At 45.5% G+C, this 19,182-nt stretch overlaps 1 protein-coding gene across 3 annotated transcripts in view; it reads right to left on the bottom strand.

The window, feature by feature from the left end:
- Positions 1–19,182, bottom strand: part of AMOT (angiomotin) — a 92,323-nt gene that overhangs the window by 29,088 nt on the left and 44,053 nt on the right. For all 3 annotated transcript variants that reach the window (XM_075068811.1, XM_032766964.2, XM_075068812.1), the window contains 4 exons: positions 13,703–14,150; positions 6,502–6,646; positions 4,541–4,633; positions 1,098–1,243 (listed from right to left, as the gene is read on the bottom strand). In XM_075068811.1, coding sequence (XP_074924912.1) covers positions 1,098–1,243; positions 4,541–4,633; positions 6,502–6,646; positions 13,703–14,150 — 832 coding nt within the window. The remainder of the gene's footprint in view (positions 1–1,097; positions 1,244–4,540; positions 4,634–6,501; positions 6,647–13,702; positions 14,151–19,182) is intronic.

Genomic DNA, 19,182 nt, shown 5'->3' with positions numbered 1-19,182 from the left:
AATTCCTCTGCTTACCTCCAGAACAGGCAGCAGCAGGGCCAGCTCCCTGCACACAGACACTTCAACCCGAACCCCTCGTGTGCTCAGAGGGGAGCTCATAATCCATATCCACTCAATCCTTAACCTTTCTAATTCGGTGTAAAGCTGAAGTTCCATTTCTCCAAATGACTCCTCATCCACCTCTCTCTCTGCCCTCTTCTCCTCCCACAACTCTAGAATTTGCCAAAGTCTTTCCCAGACATCCCACTTTGATTGCTTCAACTACTTGCATCTTCATACCTTCTGTCTCAGACATGTCCATCCTCTCCTCTGTGAAGAGCCTGAAAACCCTCCCATTCCATTGCAATAACCACGGAGCACATGCATAGCTCCTGTTTATATTGTACTTCAGTCTGTAGTCCCTCAGGATAGGGATTCTTTTGGCTGGCGCACACACAAATGATAAGGGGATGCACACCGACCAAGCAGCACTGTATAAATGGGATTGTAACAGTCTGCAAAGATTGCCATTTGCCAACCATCATGGGGGTTTTTAATAACACGGGCTTGTTTCCACTGGGAAACAGAATGTCGATTCTTTGCTTATTAAAAAAAAATTGTTAATTCAAATTATGCTTTTAAAACTGTTTGCCTTTATTAACTCCTCCTCAACTCCACCCAGTGCAATATGAGTAAGGAATACAAAGTGATCAGCGTAGCTCTGTACCAGAACACCACCAGAGTTAGTGAACAACGGGGTGAGCAGAGTTTATTCACTATTAGTTAAAAGCCCATCCTGACCTGAGTTCTCCCAAAATTCTGGGAGTGTTTGGATTTGAGATTTCAGTTCAAGCCCATCTTTGTCATCATTTAAAACAGGAGGAAAATGAAATGCTGCTGCTCAAAGGATGAAAGCCTTTAAAGGAAATGCAGGCTTATGACTTATATACACTCTGTTTTTGCACCAATTTAATTAACCGACACAAGCTGAACAGATACAAACAGCTTTAAAGATAGCAGATTTCCTACCCAGTTTGTAAAAGGCAAATCACTGCCACATTCTCTTTTGTTAACAAGTACCTGGAGCTACTCCAATTTCTCTCTACCAGTGACCTTACCTCTTCCTCCAGTTTCACCACCTTGGCCTGAGCATTGTTTAAGGCCTGATCACGGATCTCAATGTGCCTTCGCTGATCCTCATTGTTGGAACGTGCAGCAGCTAGTTCTATCTCCAGCTTCTCCTTCTCCCTCTGTGTTTCTTTATCTATAGAAATAAAGTGGGAAATGTAAAATGGATGGAGCTTTCCTTGACAGACTTCCAGGAGTGGGGCATTCCCCTAAATTCTACCAGTGATCAAGAAGGAGAGGGTCTTTGCTGACAGCTGCTTGCTCTCGAAAGACAGCAAAGGGAAGACATCTGTCTATATATAGAGGGACAGAAATAATGGATTGCCGAGAAAAATATGTTACATTAGGTTGTTTATCTTACCCTGATTAGATAGATGGCTAAGAGGATGGAGCACCTTTTATCTCTAGCTCACTGGTTTAAAATCAGAAAATAAGCTAACCTGGTAACATCACTGCTTGCTGGCTGGGTGATGGCAAGGGTGCAAAGGGGAGCTGTCCGGCTTAGGGACATAATGTAACCTTTGCTTTTGTGACTCCCTGTTCTGTGATGAGCACATTTTAAAATTAATCTCTAAATACAGAAATATAAATAAATACCGTGGCAGCTCACTGACCTCAATTCAGTTCTTGATGGGCAAGTGTCTTCACTACTGAAGCCCCACTCCAGCAGCCCCCTTTTGCTGGCATTTTCAGAGGGACCAGGAAATGAATGAGTAATGAATGCTCATCTCTTCTCTGTCGCCCTTAAAAGTGAACCCCTGTAGGGACTGAGACACATTGGCCTGCACTGTCACTGGTCCAATTGTACCCATGCTTTGGTTACACAAGGAATTCACCCTCTAAGGCATCCCCTGGCACCATTTGCTAGAACTGTATGCACCTGCCACTTGTTTACACTGGATGAAGAACTGATGCTTGATGCAGGAATTACTGGGTGAGGTTCTAAAGCCTGTGTTGCACAGGAGGTCAGACTAGAAGATCATAATGGTCCTTTCTGGCCTTAAAATCTATTACATTGTTTGGATTTCATATTTACCACTGCTATTTGATGGTTTCTCATCTCCTGATGCAGGGATTAGTTGGCTCAGATAATGCTGCTAGCGATGAGGCACATAGACGGCAAGCTGGGACTTCAGGTTTTTAAATCTTTTTCAGAAGCAGATTCACTTGGGCTACTGGTATAATTTTTACACATTTGCTTCCTCTGCCCTCTAAAGTGTTTGTTTCAGTCCTGACTATATTTCCTTTTGCAGTCAATTCTAACCTCAGCAGGTCCAATTCATACTGTGAGAACCTAAGCCATGCTACTGGTGTCTCAGCTGGACAATGGGTGGTGTCCAGATTTACACACTCCCACAAATGCCAGAAGCAAATGCACACACTGTCATCCTACCATGGAAACAGCCTAGTCAAGACAAGATTGACTGGAATCTATTCCATGCTCACTGACTGCTCCAGTTAAGTTGCCATCTGTCAAGAGATGAACTTCACGAATGCCTCCGAATCCATGCAGTTATACTGCATGTTCATCCACAGAAGTAGTAAACAGGACAAAATCAGGGCCAGGGGAAATATAATGCAAGCGTGTAAAGCAAACCTATAAATGAGCAAAGCAAGAGTGCTGAGCGGACGTGCTTTCTGCAGAGTCACTGAAGTCCTCGGCAGAAGCCAATTACTTGCACCAGTAACATTAATTCAACTTCAGAATGCACCCCTGCAGCAATCTACATTCGGCACTGAGGACACCAGAGAAACTGCATTCCGAAAACTAATATCCCATGCAAAGGAATGAGGACAAGTGGTGGAAGCTTTTGAAAAACAGATGCCAGCCCTTAGCTGTTAGTATAGATAGTGTGTGGTGTATACCAGCGTATAAATATATCTACAGGCGCAAAGCAGTTTCCATTCTTCCACCAGAAAAGAGCCAAGTGTGGACTGTTAGCAGCATAGAGTGGCTACAAACTCCCTTCTGTGAGGGGACCAGAGCAGCCCAAAAAATGGCTGCTGTGGCAGGGAGGGAGCATGGCCAGGGCAGCCAAGAAGAAGCATGCCAATGCAGCACATTCCCCGTGGGGGCAGCCTCTAAGTGAGGCTGTTATGGAGCCCCGAATGCAACCTTAAGCTTGCTTCTGCTGGCAGAAACAAGTGGGACAATAGGTGGCAGCAACACCACCCGCCCTTCCATAGGTAATTCTTTCCTACAGCCCAAGGATCGCACCAGCTGGTGCTGCAGGTTTAAATCACAGCCTGGAGGATTGTAACCTACATATTCACACATACAGGGCCCAATTCTGCTCCCAAAGTCAATGGCAGTTTTGCTACTGACTTCAGTGAGAACAGGATCCAGCCTGTATAATTTGTGCAGACCAGACATCTCACATGAGTTACATCTCTATATATCAAGCAATAAAACACAGCATTTCTCTTCTCTTGTACTTTTATCTTAACATCTATTAATCTAGTTTAGTTTGTTTTTTAAACTGATCTCACAACTAAGTAGACTTCCCAATACCATCTTCAGGGATTTACATGGACAGCTAAGCCCTGTGACTTCAAAGCCGCATACTCACAACATGAATGGCTAAGTGAACAGAGGTAGATTGAGGACAGCACAAGGGAGGGATTTCAACTCTGCAAAGAATGAGAAGCAGAGTATATTGCACCACAGCAAATCCTCTTTATTTTGCAATTTTATCTCTCTCTCTTTTTTTAAAACACATTATATAACACAACAGGAGAGAAGCAAGCATTGTCAGAAGGGTGGAGTGCACCATGGAATTAGGAGGAAAGTTGACTCACTGCCATAAGCCTCAAGATATTTCAGTACGAGGAAAGGCAAAATTTCACACCTGCAATTTTGGTTTGCCCTGTGATGGATCCACTGCTCTGGACATAAGTCATGACCCTGGGGTATCTCTGCCCAGCCCAGCAGAATAAAGGCAGAGCTCCTCCTTTTTATTCTTTTAGACTGAAAGTTCTCCCTGCCAGCATCTTTGCTAAACTGATCATGCCAATGACCAACTGTCTGGGAAATAGCTGGGGGATCCACAGCCCTGGATCTCAACTTAGCTCCTGGTCTCCCCTCACCTCCTTCCAAGCCCTTGCCCATGTGAGGTATCAGAATTGGACCCTTTGCATGGAAGCACACTGATGTTAAAGACCCTCACCACCCAGTTGATAGGATTTACCCTGTAAGCAGGTTGCTTTGTGTTTGTAGGTTAGCAGATGTATTTTATGTGCTGACAGGAGAAACCTGAATTCAACTTCTTCTTGCACTGGTAGTTTCAGAGACTCTCTCATGTGCCCTACATCACACTAATATCTGAGTGCATGACAAGACAGACTGATATAGAGTACTTGACACCGCCTGAGTGGAGGATTTTTCCCAGCCTGAATGGCATTTTTCTTAGACCACAGTAAACCACTGACTCACTTTGTGCAAAGAGCTGAGAGATGGTTTTCCGATTGTCCTCAGATCCCTCAAATTCCTTCTCAGCAAGCTGCTTGTTAGCTGTCTCCATACGCTCTGCAGAATTTTTTTTTTAAGAGGAGAAACAACAAGAGAATGAAAAACTTTCAGAAATGCTCTTAGAATCACTAAGTGAGTTGTAGCAACTCTGGACATGTGTAAAAACAAGTTCTATGCAAATGACTCCTGGTTCTAAACAATCTGAAACAAGAGGCTGGATCAGAAACTGAAAGGGCAGTTGCTTTTGCAACACGTACAGATGCTGAGAAATATTTCTATCTACAACACTTTTGGGGAATATTTTAGAGAATTCAATGGGGGATGAAGCTAACAGAATTCTACAGAAATTACTCTACAAATCTATGCTGCACTGCAGTGTTGTAGCTGTGTTGGTCCAAGGATATTAGAGAGACTGGGTGGGTGAGATAATATCTTTTATTGGACCAACTTCTGTTGGGGACAGAGATAACTTTCAAGCTTACACTAAGCTCTTCTTCAGGTCTCTCTCTCATATCACCTCACTCACTTTGTCTCACTAAAGATCTATATATAACATGTAAGAGTTTAGAAAAGTTAGAAGATAATCACAAGTGTGTTGAACCATCCTATGGAATTTTATCCCAGGGATATAGTTTTCTTTTAAGTAACACAGGATGGCTCCAAACACCTATAGAAAGGATATCATTTTTTAAAATTAACTTCTCCAATACTATGTAATTCTCTTGCAATCCTCCACTAAATCTTCTGGGCAGAAGTTGGAAAACTAAGATCTAGTTTCCTGATCTTTGATTACCCGACCTTCCAGAAAAATGAACAGCCCTAATAGTAAGTGTATCAACATTTGTCTCTTGAAACAGCAGAGCTGACAAAAGGCTGTATCAGTCTTAGGACACGTATATTAATTGCTTATGATGTCTGATTTGCTGGGAAAAGAGGTTAGTTTATTTATTACAAGCTTCTGTATGTCACCCTCTGCTGTGGTACTGGGCACTATGCATTTTAAAACCTACACCGATGAGTCTCAGTCTCAGGTTCGTGCTACAGCACTAAAACCAGCTGTGTAGAGGTTTGAGCTCAGGTTCTGAAGCCTAGGGAAGCCTTCAGAACCCAAGCTCCAGCTCGAGATGCAACCCAGGCTCTGATGTGGGTTTTTAAAACAACAGTGTAGACATACCCTCCATGACTTTAGACCGAGACAAACTATTTCACATTCTCCCAAGTCGCCTGGCTTTAAATGGTTATAGACTATGAGGACAGCGACAGCAGATAACACACAGGCGAACCAGAAAGCTTTTATAGAAAAGGCTGAACTAGTTAAAACTATTCAGAGTGTTTGTTTCTAAAACCACAAGCCGTTTTCTCTCTTTGAAAATTAAATGCTTAACCATTGCCAGTCTAGGCTTGAACACCATTTGCTGACAGCCTCAATTCCAGACACGATACTGCTGCAACTTCTTACCAAGAGCCAGACACTACTAAGGAAACACAGACAACATCTTGCCCTGGAAGGGAAAGGGGACTCTGCAGGAAGAGCTGCCTGGATTGATAAGGAATGTTAAGTGCAAAGGGGTCACTGGACAGGACATGAATGTCAGCATTCACAGTTTCACACTGGCACTTGAATAAAATGTTTTTAGAATACAACGTGAGAAATAGCCCTAGAATTATATCCTGGGATAGAGTTTTGGCTTGTCACTATCTTTCTGTTTCCTTAATGATTAACAGGCTGGAAGTTAGATATTGCAGTAATCAACCGAACCTCACCTTTCTATACTCCCAGCTCTCTGCTGACAACACTAGACAGTTGAGAATACCTGGAGTATCATGTCATGCTCTGTAAGCGGATCAGCCATAACAAGGGAATCACAAAAGAAAACAGACTGGTACAAAAGAATTTATTTAAATAGATATTTTTAATGTTTTACCTCTCAAATCCCTGTTGAAATCATGAAGCCTACGAATTTCTCCTTCCAGCTTATTTCTCATAGCCTTTTCCAGGGCATCCCGCTTAGAGGAGGACTTCTCCAGGTTTTTATATGCTTCCGAAACTTGCTGAATTTCTGTTTCCAGCTGCAGAGCAAATTAAAGCATCCATCTCCTTTAGCATTAACAATGCCTGGCTCTTAGGCAGCATCTTTGTTCTGAGGTTCTCAAAGAGCTTTATTGAACAAAGATTTATTAAGCCTCGAGTGCAGGAAAGTATTACAGCATAATACAGGTGGGTAAAGGTGCAACACAAAGCAGTTGTGACGTACCACAGGTCACACAGGGAGTCAGTAGCACAGCTAGACATAAAGAGCAGGAGTCCTGTCTTCCAGGCCCTTACTCTTGATTACAACAGTCAGTGCGTGGAAACAGTTACTTGAAAAGACAGAAACGCCCTTTTGCAGGTGTTCATGCTGGAGCCTGGGAGTAGGAGCACAACTACCCACCATGAGCTTGGTCAAAAAGCTATTTCACAGAAGGACTTTGATGTAGATGGGAAAAAAATAAAGCCAAAGAACAAGCAAAGTGGATAAATAAAATTATATTTAAAAATATTAATACCAAACTGTAAATTACTGATGCGCTTTGCAGATTTGTATTTATTTACGGGATAACAATCCACAGCAGGTACTAAACCCTTCTATTTTGTATGTTCCACTTACAGATCTTCAACCTAATTAATAAACAACAACAATACCCAACTCATAGATAGTGTTTTCATCAGTAGATCTCCAAGAGATTTACAATGGAGGTCAATATCCTTATCCGCATTTTACAGATAGGGAAATGGAGGCACAGAGCAGTGACGTGACTTGCCCAAGGTCCCCCAGCAAGCCAGTGGCAGAGCACAGAACACAGCCCAGGTCTCCTGAATCCCAGTCTAGTATCCTATTCGCTAAGGGCATGTCTACAGCGGCACATCTACAGCGGCACTTTGTTGGCAAAACTTTTGTTGTTCAGGAGTGTTAAAAAAAAAAAAAAATCACACGCCGGACGACAAAAATTTTACTGATGAAACACACCAGTATGTACAGCACTTTGTTGGCAGGAGCACCTGCCGACAAAGTCGCTGCCACTCATGGGGATTGGAAGTTTTTGGTTGACAGGAGAGCTCTCCCCTGCCGACAAATAGCGGCTACACTGTGGCTTTTAGCAGCACAGTTGTGCTGCTAAAACAGGGGTGGGCAAACTATGGCCCATGGGCCACATCCACCCACAAGCCATTTTAACCAGCCCACTCTGGCTGTGGCGCTGAGTTGGGGGCCAGACCATACAGCTAGGCCCTGCTTCGGCTGGGGTGCTAGGTCGGGGGCCAGACCATGCAGCTCAGCCCTACTCTGGCCAGGGCGCTGAGTCAGGGGCCAGACCACGCAGCTCGGCCCTGCTCTGGCCAGGGCGCTGGGTCCGGGGCCGCCCCGTTCCGGAGCTCCAGCTGGAGTGCTGAGTCAGGGGCTGGACCATGAGGCTTGGCCCTGCTCCGGTGCTCTGGCCGGGGTGATGGGTCCGGGGCCGGACCATGAGGCTTGGCCCCGCTCCGGCGCTCTGGCTGGGGTGCGTGGTCCGGGGTGGCCCTGCTCTGGCCGAGGCGCTGGGTCCAGGACCGCACCACACGACTCGGCCCAGCTCCAGATGGGGTGCAGGGTCAGAGGCCGCACCACAGAGCTCCTGGAAGCCTTGGCATGGCCCTGCTCTAGCTCCTATGTGCTCCAATGGGAGCTGCAGGGGCATTACCTGCGGACGACGCAGCATGCAGAGCCGCCTGGCCACGCCTTCATGTAGGAGCTGGAGAAGGGACACGCTGCTGCTTCCAGGAGCTGTTTCAGGTAAGCACCGCTCAGTACCTGCACCCCTGAGCCTCTCCCCATGTCCCAACCTCCTGCCCCAGGCCTGATCCCCCTCCCACTTTCCAAACCCCTTGATCCCAGCCCCACCCCAGAGCCCACACCCCCAGCCAGAACCTGCACCCCTTCCCACACCCCTGCTGCAGCCCTGATCCCCCTCCTGCCCTCTAAACCCCTCAGTCCTAGCCCAGAGCAGCCTCCTACACCCCAAACTCCTCATCCCTAGCCCCATTCCAGAGCCCGCACCCCAACCCTAATTTTGTGAGCATTCATGGCCCACCATACAATTTCTATTCCCAGATGTGGTCTTCGGGCCAAAAAGTTTGCCCACCCCTGTGCTAAAAATTGCATGGTGTAGCCACAGCCTAAGAGAGAGCTCTGAAAAGAAACCTGACTATTTGGTCAGTCGTCATTTAACTTCAATTTACAATGTATTGAAGCCACAGTCGTTTAAACAGTAAAATATGGCTTTCCCCATCCCCTCTCACTGTACAGCCTCTTGGTTTGATACCTAAGCAGGGAACTGCTCACCAGTGACAGAAGCCAATGCATTTCCAGTTCTCCAAAGCAGGCAGGACATGTTAATCTCACTTTGGCATTAACAATCCACCAAACAGCAGACCTCACCAGACCTCCCTGGGCAAGAAGTTGATGGGAGGGGAGGGGAGGGGAGGAAAGAGAATTCCTTTATCCCTTGTTATCAAGAAGCTGTCAAACACTTCACTAAAACACTTTCCTCACTGGAACCTCCCTAAAACCGAACAAACCAACCTGGGCAGAAGTCATGTTGGAAATAAGCAGCCGTGGGAAGAAACAGCAAACACAGGAACTCAGACATGGTACAAGAAACAAGAACTAGGCAAGAGTTACAACAGCCAGACACTTCAAGGGCCTTGCAGGCTGTTCAGGGGCCAAAGTGCAGTTCACGGCCCAAAAAGAGGTTTGCAGAGTCCTGAACTGCAGCCAGTGCTCACCTTCTCTCTACATCTGTAGGGTAAAGGGAGAGCTGATTGACCAGCTGCGGGTTCTAACTGCTGGGGAATTCAGTAACCAACAAGCAATTTATCTTTGTTTGTTTATCAGGCGAGCACAACTACAAACACACACTACCGACACTTTTTTAAAGAATTATAAAATCCATACGTGGCAGTGTGATGGTGAGGGCTGTCTCTCGTACTTTGCCAATCCCTGCTGTATAAAGCAAGCAACAGTGAGGCTACTAGAATTCCACGTGACTTGTGTTATGTTGGGGATTTAAGTGGATTTATAGTGGGAGAGAGAAGAGCTGGCTTGACAGCCCTGTAAGTCCAAACTTCTTTTTTTACCCACAGATCGGGGTATACACAGCATGGATAGCAGCTGTGCAAGCTTCTCTCACAATGCCCTGTCAGGTAGTTTTGGAGGGACCATTTCCAGGGGCAAAAAGGTAGTTCAGTCCCCATGACTGACTTCGTCTCTGGCCTATGTAATCTCAGGTATTCCTGGAGAACCCACCATTATAATACCTAAGCCTTCTCCAGATTTAACAGGAAGATCATATCAGCTGCAGCCTCCATGTTACTAGCACTGGTTTTAAATAACTGAGCTAATCAGTCAAGCAACCCGTCTCTTTGAGATTCGCACCCTTATTGGCAACTGGAACAGGCACAATCGTCTGTTAGGTGCAGAAATGAGGCCACCAACTCATCACACGTAGATCAACGAAATGCCAGCAGACGATAACACTTAGGCACTACCAACATGGGCAGGTTCCAAACTGGGTATGGAGATGAAAGGCTACAGAACAGAAAACCAATCCCCTGAACCATGAGCAGCAGATCTAATGGGCCAGGACCCTCAGTTGCTGGTTTCCACATCCGCAGGAGGACGTTTTTATTATGTGCTATGCAGTTCTGGGGTGGCTGAGGAGGCCCCGGAAGCTGCATAATGCATATGAAGCTGAGAGGCAGCTCCAACCTGCCCACTGCTGCCTGGTTGCTCTTCTCCTCCCCAGGATCTGGACACCTTTCTATCCTCAGACAGGTACACTGGCCTCTGTGCACCATGCCCCCTTAATGTGGGGAGATGAAGCTGCCCCTGCCCAGTGGACATGGCGCCCCCAAGGGGCAGGTTCCAGGGCAAGGGGGCTGCAGAGCAATGGGATTGGCGCCTCGCTAGGACCCAGGAGGAGCAGGTTGGGAAGAATGGCTGGACTCTGCCTCGGGGCAGCAGTAGCAGGAACTGATTGTGAATCGTACTCCCACCCTGTTGTGTGCAGTGACAAGGGATCACAGGCTCTTTGCCAGGTCCCTGAACCCTGGAGCTGCCCCTGCTGGGGACCCCTGAGCCATGGCTGCAGCTGGCAGAGGTGAATCTTGAGCAGTAACATTCCTGTTGCTCCCCAGGAGCCTCTCCCAGTGCAGAGAACGCAGCCTAGCTAGAGCACCCCTTCCTTGGGCCCAAACCCTGCCCCCAGGGAGGGCACCGCTTGGATGGAAGGTAAAAGACACATACACACACAACTTCCGGTTCTACCCTGGCTGCAGGGGGAGGGTTTGGCCCCACACTGCTCCCAACTGGGCTGCGATTCCCTCCCTTGTGGAAAGCTGCCTCCAGGTCAGCTCCCATTCTCTGCAGGGTGCATGAAGCCAGCCTGCGGTGTGCTGAGGGCTGGGACAGTGACATGTGTGGGAACAAAGAAGGGAGAGCGTGCAGCTGCAAGGGAGCACTGTGCTCCTTCTGCGCACACATGAGGCTACTTGTATGCCCCTCGCCTTGCAGCCTCAGCTATACCTGCAGGCGTGCATGCCACTTCTCTGCACAGTCAGCACAGTCTTGCACATGCATGCCTGCCTCCCTACCATCTGAGTGGTCCTCATTATTTGCTACGAGATGAGAGCACTAACAGCTTGGACAGCACAGTGCAGTATTTGTGCACAATTACCCTTCCTGTGCCATTTAAAGCAAGAAACCAATAATGTTCCTTTCTCACAGTTTTACCACCCTGCCCAACACCCCCCATATCTATTAGGACAGTGGCTTTGTTGGGTTAGGGGAGGAGACTCTAACTAAAGAGATTACTCCCAGATATCAGTTTTCCTGAGGAGTCTTTAATTTCCTCCACCAAACCCCCTTGCTCTGAATCTAAAGGAAAAGTTGCTGCTGCTTTTCTAAGTGGTATTCTTGAGCCTTCTCCGTTTATGGGGCTTATATTGCACTCAGTGTGCTCTGAAACAGGGCAGCCCGGTTTATCTCTTGCAGGTGCAATCCACACAGCAGCTGTTCGGGGGTATGGGCAAGAGGGGATTGTGACAGTGTACCCCATAAGGCTTTATGGGGGGGTGTGTGTGTGCTCATAAAGGTATGTATGATATAACTGGAATAGGGTTTTGCTACATATGCCATGTAACACCTGTATAATGGTTATGACCTACTGGTTATGTTCATCCCAGTTGTATGCAGGCACCATTTGTGTGTTCAAAGTTATGAACACTGGCTGTATAATTGCTTGATTTCTAAGTAGCCTTAATTAGAACAGTTGGTCACTTCCTGGGAAAGGAATGTGCAAGTTAAGTGCTCAACCAGGAAGCACTTAACAGACAAAAGAGGCTGGCAGACTCCAATCCACATAAGTAGTCTACCTGAGGATGTTTAAGGTAGCATGCGGGTAATGGCTGCTACCAGCAAGTCCTAAGTCATGGATGGGCATGTGACTTGTCCATGTGATTCCAAATCTCCATTTTGTGAGTGGATTCTACACAGGGTGAGGACAAGAGAAAGTCTATTTAAGCCCCTGGGAGATCCCTCCATTTTGTTCTAAAGAAGTACAAAATTAGAAGAAAAGAGCATAAAGAGGCTCCATTCATTTCCTTGGCAAGCATAACCGAGCATAGCTATTTCCCAGGCCAATCTACCTAGCCCAGCACCAGGTACCAGGATATTAACTTTGGAGAGATCCTTCCACACCCACACATACCTTGAAAGAAACTAGAACAAAGGATAGTATGTACAGGGGATGTGAGTGATGATTGCTGGACCCAGGCTAAAAGGAGATTAGTCTGTAAAAGGGAACATTCTGGAACTGGTGAGGATCTTATCTGTATTTAGTTTGATTACACTTAGATTTGCGCATTTTATTTTATTTTGCTTGGTCACTTACCTTGTTCTGTCTCTTACTGCTTGGAACCAATTAAATCCTACTTTCTGTATTTAATAAAATCACTTTTTACTTATTAATTAACTCAGAGTATGTATTAATACCTAGGGGAGCAAACAACTGTGTATATCTCTCTATCAGTGTTATAGTAGGCGAATAATTTATGAGTTTACAATGCATAAGCTTTATACAGGGTAAAACGGATTTATTTGGGTTTAGACCCCATTGGGAATGGGGTATCTGGGTGCTAAAGACAAGCACACTTCTGTGAGCCGTTTTCAGGTACACCTGCAGCTTTGGGGCAAGTAATTCAGACTCTGAGGGTATGGCTACACTTGAAACTTCAAAGCGTTGCCGTGGCAGTGCTCTGAAGTGTGAGTGTGGTCGCAGTGCCAGCGCTGGGAGAGAGCTCTCCCAGCGCTGCACGTACTCCACATCCTCTATGGGTATAGCTTGTAGCGCTGGGAACTGTGCTCCCAGCACTGCAGCACTGTTTACACTGAGGCTTTACAGCACTGTATCTTGCAGCGCTCAGGGGGGTGTTTTTTTCACACCCCTGAGTGCGAAAGTTGCAGCGCTGTAAAGTGGCAGTGTAGCCATGGCCTGGGTCTGTGCTGGAGCAGACAGGAGTGTCTGGCTCAGCAAGACAAGGTGCTGGAGTCCTGAGCTGGCAGGGAAAGCAAGGATCAGAGGTAGTCTTGGCACATCAGGTGGCTGCTCCCAAGGGGGTTTCCGTGAGCCAACCCGTCACAGGGATTGAAAGGGAAACAGGGATGTGTGAAGGGGCAGGAGGCAGGTAGAGGGAGATGCAGGGAGCAGGATGGAATGGGCATGGGGGCAATGGGTGTGCTGCATGGAGGATGGGGCAATACAGGGGAATCGGGGAGAATTGTGGAGCTCTGGTAGGAGGAGGAGTGCATGGACGGGGTGCAAGCAGAGGCAGGGAAGGAGAGGAGGGACCAGTGAGTGGGGAGGAAGCGGGGCCTGAGGCGGAGTGTGCGCTGGACCACAGGTGGAGGAGGTGGGAAAGAGGGCTAGCCTCCCCAAAGGGAAGCGTCATGCACCGCCCATGTCCTGAACTATCCAGCCCACATTTGTTTTGTTGTCATTTTAACTACAGAGAATATTATACAAGGGAGAAGGTCAGTTCCATTCAACACCCACCTTCTGTAACCTTGCCACTTTCTCATAGCACCCATCCAACTCCTGTCGTAAGGATCGGTTCTCCTCTGACAGGATCTCCACCATCTGCTGGGCCCTGGAAACAATAGCAAAAGGATCTACTTGCATCTGCTGATAAGGAGATGGTATCTGCTGAGCTCTTGGCATTAACGTGTAGGAATCTCCTTGCTGCTGGCCTAGACCGGGCTGGCATAGTCGGTAGAAATCTCCCTGATGGACCTGGTTTGACAGGAACAGCTGCTGGGTCCGCGGTAGAAAGCATGGGTCTCCCTGATTTGGAGTCAGGGGCTGCTGATGCTGGGAAGGAGACAATCTGGATGGTGGTGGAGACTGCAGTAAGGTCAAAGAGCCCAAGGACGTTAAGGAGGAAGTTGGGCTGTGATGGTGAGGGGGCCTCTGCTGTAACTGCAGGTGTAGATCAGGGTTTTGCCTGTAAAACAATAAGAGCAAATTCAGCTGAAGTTCTGCAGAGCACCACACATCAACCAAACCGCACGGCAAGGCGCTGAATGCAAGTACATGTAACAGCTGCTACTGGCAGGATGTTCCATGCATAAGACTTTAATCCAAATATGTTAAGTATGAAAAATCATGTAAAGAAGCACTTCAAAACCACTAACCAGCTGTGTGGAAGAAATCCCAAACATAACGACTGTCCTAAGCTCATGAGTACGTTTGTACAGAGATGGCATAAGACACTACCTTGAGATCCACTCTGTCAACCACTCCAGAACAGCGCTATTGTAATTCAGAATACATGGCAATATATTTATTAAAAATCAAATCTGCACTGTTGAAAGAGGAGAACTATTTCACGGTTTACACTTTTACTAACTTTACATAGATAACATATTAAACTAAGGACAGTTGAGCCAGTCCTGTACTGAATTGCATAGGCTCTGTTGCAAAGGTCCTGCCAACAAAGAATATCCTTGTGCAATTCAGGATACAGATTTAAAAAAGGAACAGGCTACGGTCTCGGTCATTACTGTGCCAGCTGCAGTTGGCTCGAGTACACTGAAATACTCTGCCAGTGGAGAGAGTTAAAAGGAGGTGATAGCCAACTTGACAGTTGGGATCAGAATTTGGGTCTAGAGGCTTCCTCAGTCCCAGCACAACAGGTATTTTACAGACCACCTCTGTACCAGATATGCAGAGGATGAGAGTCTGTTACAGACCCATCTAAACAACTTTAACTCAAGCTGTAGCAGCTCATGCATGCAGCTCTGGAGGTCCCCAGCTCACATCCCAGTGTATTGGTCAAGATGGCAGCTGTCACTTGAGCACTTTACACATCTAATAAACTGTTCAGCCTTAGGGGAAGGAGTGTTAGAGCTCTTCCCTCCAGAGATTCCCTCTGATTGATGTATGGAACAGCACTGTCAGCCTGCTTGGGGAGTCACGGCCAGCCCTGGAGGGAAAAAACTCTCATACTGTTGTGGGAAGAAGCAAAAGATGAGGAAACTTGAGGCTCTCTCTCCCCATCCCACCATACATTTCCCACGCACATATGCCCACCTCCTTTAAAAAAAGTTCAGTTTGGTGAAGTTCTGAGGACACATTTTATTTAACAATCTAGTTCTCTAAACAGTGTCCAATCCCTTCTTAAAAGTTATCCTGGTACAGGACAAATTTGGTATTTCTCATTCTGTAAAACATTCCTGTTCGGCTGCTGTAACTTCTTAACCCTTTGGCTGCTGCTCAAACTCACAGGTGGAATGCACTCGCAACCCTGCATCAGGGATGGCCAGGAGGAATGACACCTATTGTGCTGCTCTGCACTGCTGAACTTACCAAGTACATCCAGTGGAATACACCTACTGGGCTTCTCTGCGCAACGTGCCCGGGATGTTAGATGGAACACACCTGCTGCACTGCAGAATTCCCCACGTACATCCTTCCATTCCATCCAGTGAAACATTAATTAATGATTGCAAGTGCTTAAGTGGATTAGTAGCTAAAGGGTTACATGAAATATTTGTCAGAGGATGTCTGAGCACTTAGAATCGCCTTCCTGTACTGTACAAAGCTCATGCATCAATTTTTCATACACATCCAAAGAGGAAACATCTGCGTGAATCACATCTTGTTACCAAGATATTTTAGAGGTCATATATTCTGAGCTTCTGCATGGGATATACTACCTCGGGTTACATGTCCTATGCCACTGTATCCAACATGTGGTTGTTACTTGTAACTGGCCTTCTGGTCAAAGCCACCCCTGTTTACATGGAACAAGTTACATCTGTTGTCTCTTATTATTAGGAACATAGGGTAGAAATCCCCACTCTAGCTTTCACGTTCCCTAGCAGGCTAACAAACGCAGCCAGAGAGAAAACTCACTGTCACTAAGTACCGGTCTGGTTATTGTCCATATCATTACTACCCTCTAATGACTGTGGGCCTTACTGTTTGCTAGCAACATTATTTCAATGAATGTATTTCCCTAGGAAAGATCAGATGCAGCATGTGGTTTTCAGGGATTGGGGAAAGAAAGAGAAGATGTGCAAGTAATTTCCTCAGCAATGTTCAGCTCAGATGTAACATCTGGTTATTTCTCTACTGGGAGGTCACTGCTTTATACCCTTTTTTTTTTTTTTTAAATCCAATAGTGGAGACTGAGGCAAAAAGGTCAAGAGACATGCTCAAGGTCAATGCTTCAACCAGGAGAGGAATCCTGAGTCTTCCTGACACTCAACCCTTTCTTCTAACCATAAACCCTGAAAGAGAACCTGCCCCTAACGTTACACCTTAAATGGCCACAAATGCCTCACAGAAACCTCTGAAAAAATATCCCAATCAGAAAAAATTCTGCAGATGAAGCTAATCTTGAGGATTTTATTAAATCATCAAGGAAAGTTAGATGAAAAGTTAGACTTTTGCTTCTTCAGAATTCACTGGCTCCTGGAGTTTATTCCAAAGTGACATCATAATCCTCTGCATGATGTCAATCATTTCCATAATAACCTGACCATGTTGTCAAACACTGCACTATGTTGACCGACAGTGGTCCCATCAGTTTCTGCATGAATTTACATTTTAAACAAATAAGTTTCCAACTCTTATGTTTCCAAGAAAACCTTCTAGACATGAACTGATGTACTCTCTGTCCGAGTATGCAGCAGGCAGCCTGAAGCAATAACCAACACAGGTCAAATGCCTCCATTAATCTAAATGGTTTGTTAACAAACACTGCAAGCCTAAAACTATCATTTAAATATCAACATTATTTACTACTTCAATACAGATCATTTTAGTGGAAGATTTTGTTACTCTGCAATGGTGAGTAAAGTTTGGGAAGAGTATTATTCTCTCCACCTCTTCACCTGATTGCAGGTGAAGAAAAAGCAGAAAGAGCAGGTAAGTAGTGAAGGAGATATCAGGAACACATGCACGAAAATGCTAACAGTAATAATTAAAAAAAAAATCTAGTGGAAAAAAAAGTAGATATTGAAAAACCACAGCTGAGCTATTGCTAAACAGAATACATTTCCCAGATTGCCAAGAGGCCCAGAGTCTCAGAGCTCACCTACACTGCCTCTCACCTTTTACAATTAGTCGGTTCCAGCACTGAGCTGAGAACAGGACTCCTTAGCGCTACTACCTGTTCTGACACTAGCTAGATGTCTGATCTTGGGCAAGCCACAAATTCTAAATGCCTTTACTTTCCCCACTTACAAAATGGGGTAATACCATCACCTTTTTAAAACACCCTGAAATCCTCAATTGCAAAGTTCAATATACGAGTTCAAATTGTTATTTAGTGTTGTTAACTCCTGCAATTTTCTCGTGTGGTAGTTGGTAGTTTTCTCAAAGGCCCAGCTCCTGGATTCTTCTGATAACGAGAGAATTACAACTGTCACCTTATTTTAATATAGCATGTTCCTAACCCTCATAGGTACGGAGAAGAGCTTGAGAATATGACCTCAGTGAACCACAGAGAATCAGAAACCAGAAGACAAATAAGATGAACCCAAAACGTTTTGTGATTTTTGGTTTTTTTGTTTGTATTTGACTTCAGGATTTTTAAGCCAATCTCATTACGTTTGAGGCCCAACTCATTACTTTTAAGCAAATGGGCTTGCAAGTTACTAACCAACTCAACAAATACTTCACTCTGTGAAAGACAATGGCTATCCAGAACTTGACGCTTTATGCATAGCTTAAAAATATATATTTTATTTACAGTTCTGCTCACTGCGTGCTAGACACTATCCAAACACACAAGAAAAAGTTCACCATCTATGTAAAATAAATATATATATTATCTATTAAATCTGTTCCAGTGTACAACTGAACAACAAGCTATACTGGATGGGGACATCAGAAATTCCAACTGCAGAAGAAATTAGAGCAATGATTTTAACCGAGTGTTTCCCAAATTGGGAACATCAATTCCTAAGGGGCCTCTTCACTTTCAAGACTGAAAGAGAATTCCTGCTTCCTTTCCTCTCCCTGGTGCATCTCTGTGCAGCATACAACATGGAGCAGTGCAGATTACGTACTTGGGTTTGTGATTTTGCCCACTAAAACAGAAAGTAGGTATTTTAGTTGTGAGGGCAGAGATGTTGGAAAATATTAAATGGTAATAAGAACACCAAGCAAAACAATGTAGATTCCTGCATTAGAAGCCCTGAATGTTGCATGCACTGCACACATCAAATAAAGCACAAAGTCACCAGGTAGAAATAAAAAGACCAGAGAAGGTGCCTGGTTCATTAAAAACTCTCCTTCTCCCCTTCATGCTCAAGCAGTTATACTTCCCCTTTCTCCCACAGCCCTCCCGTCCCAAACTTGGAAACATTAACCACCAAAGTGAGCAGTCTTCACATGATCAAACAGACAGCTGAAATCTAACTGAAGAATTTTCATTCTGCTTCCTATTCATACCTGATTATCATCTACCTTGACACAGCTCAGGCTGCAGAGGGGAAAACAGGATGCTGAAAAAATACTAAAGATGGGCCTAATTCTGCAGCACTCATACACAAGTGCAGTTCCACTGCAGGCAACAGAAGTATTCCCCCACGCACGAGCTGATGGATCAAGCCCTAAATGGGGCTGGAGAACTTGAATTATTCATCATGAACACTGAAGTGCAACAGGCAGATACTAGGGAGAGAATAAGGCCTGTAAAGCTTCACATTCATCTTACTCATATTAAATTATTTTTAAAATTTCTAAAAGTGCCAAATAATAACATGGATGTGTCAGCCTGAATCCCTGGCTGGCCTGATATTTCCATGAATCCAATGTCATTATGAACATACACATGTTCCCAAACTACCACCACCTAGAAGCAGGTGAGGCAGACAGTTTGCAGTTGGTGGGTTAAACTTACCACACCAACCATTCTTTTCCCAGACTCAAAAGAGTGAATCATGAGAATGCTGTGAATTCCCTAGTGTTTATCTTGCTCAACCAGTTTTCATTTAACTGGGTTGTTAGGTCACCCTCAAATT

The sequence above is a fragment of the Chelonoidis abingdonii genome, chromosome 8 (genome assembly GCF_003597395.2).
Source record: "Chelonoidis abingdonii isolate Lonesome George chromosome 8, CheloAbing_2.0, whole genome shotgun sequence".
In the NCBI taxonomy this organism is placed as follows: Eukaryota; Metazoa; Chordata; order Testudines; family Testudinidae; genus Chelonoidis; species Chelonoidis abingdonii.
The sequence above is the reverse complement of the archived record's forward strand: the minus strand, read 5'-3'. Positions and strand labels throughout refer to the sequence as shown.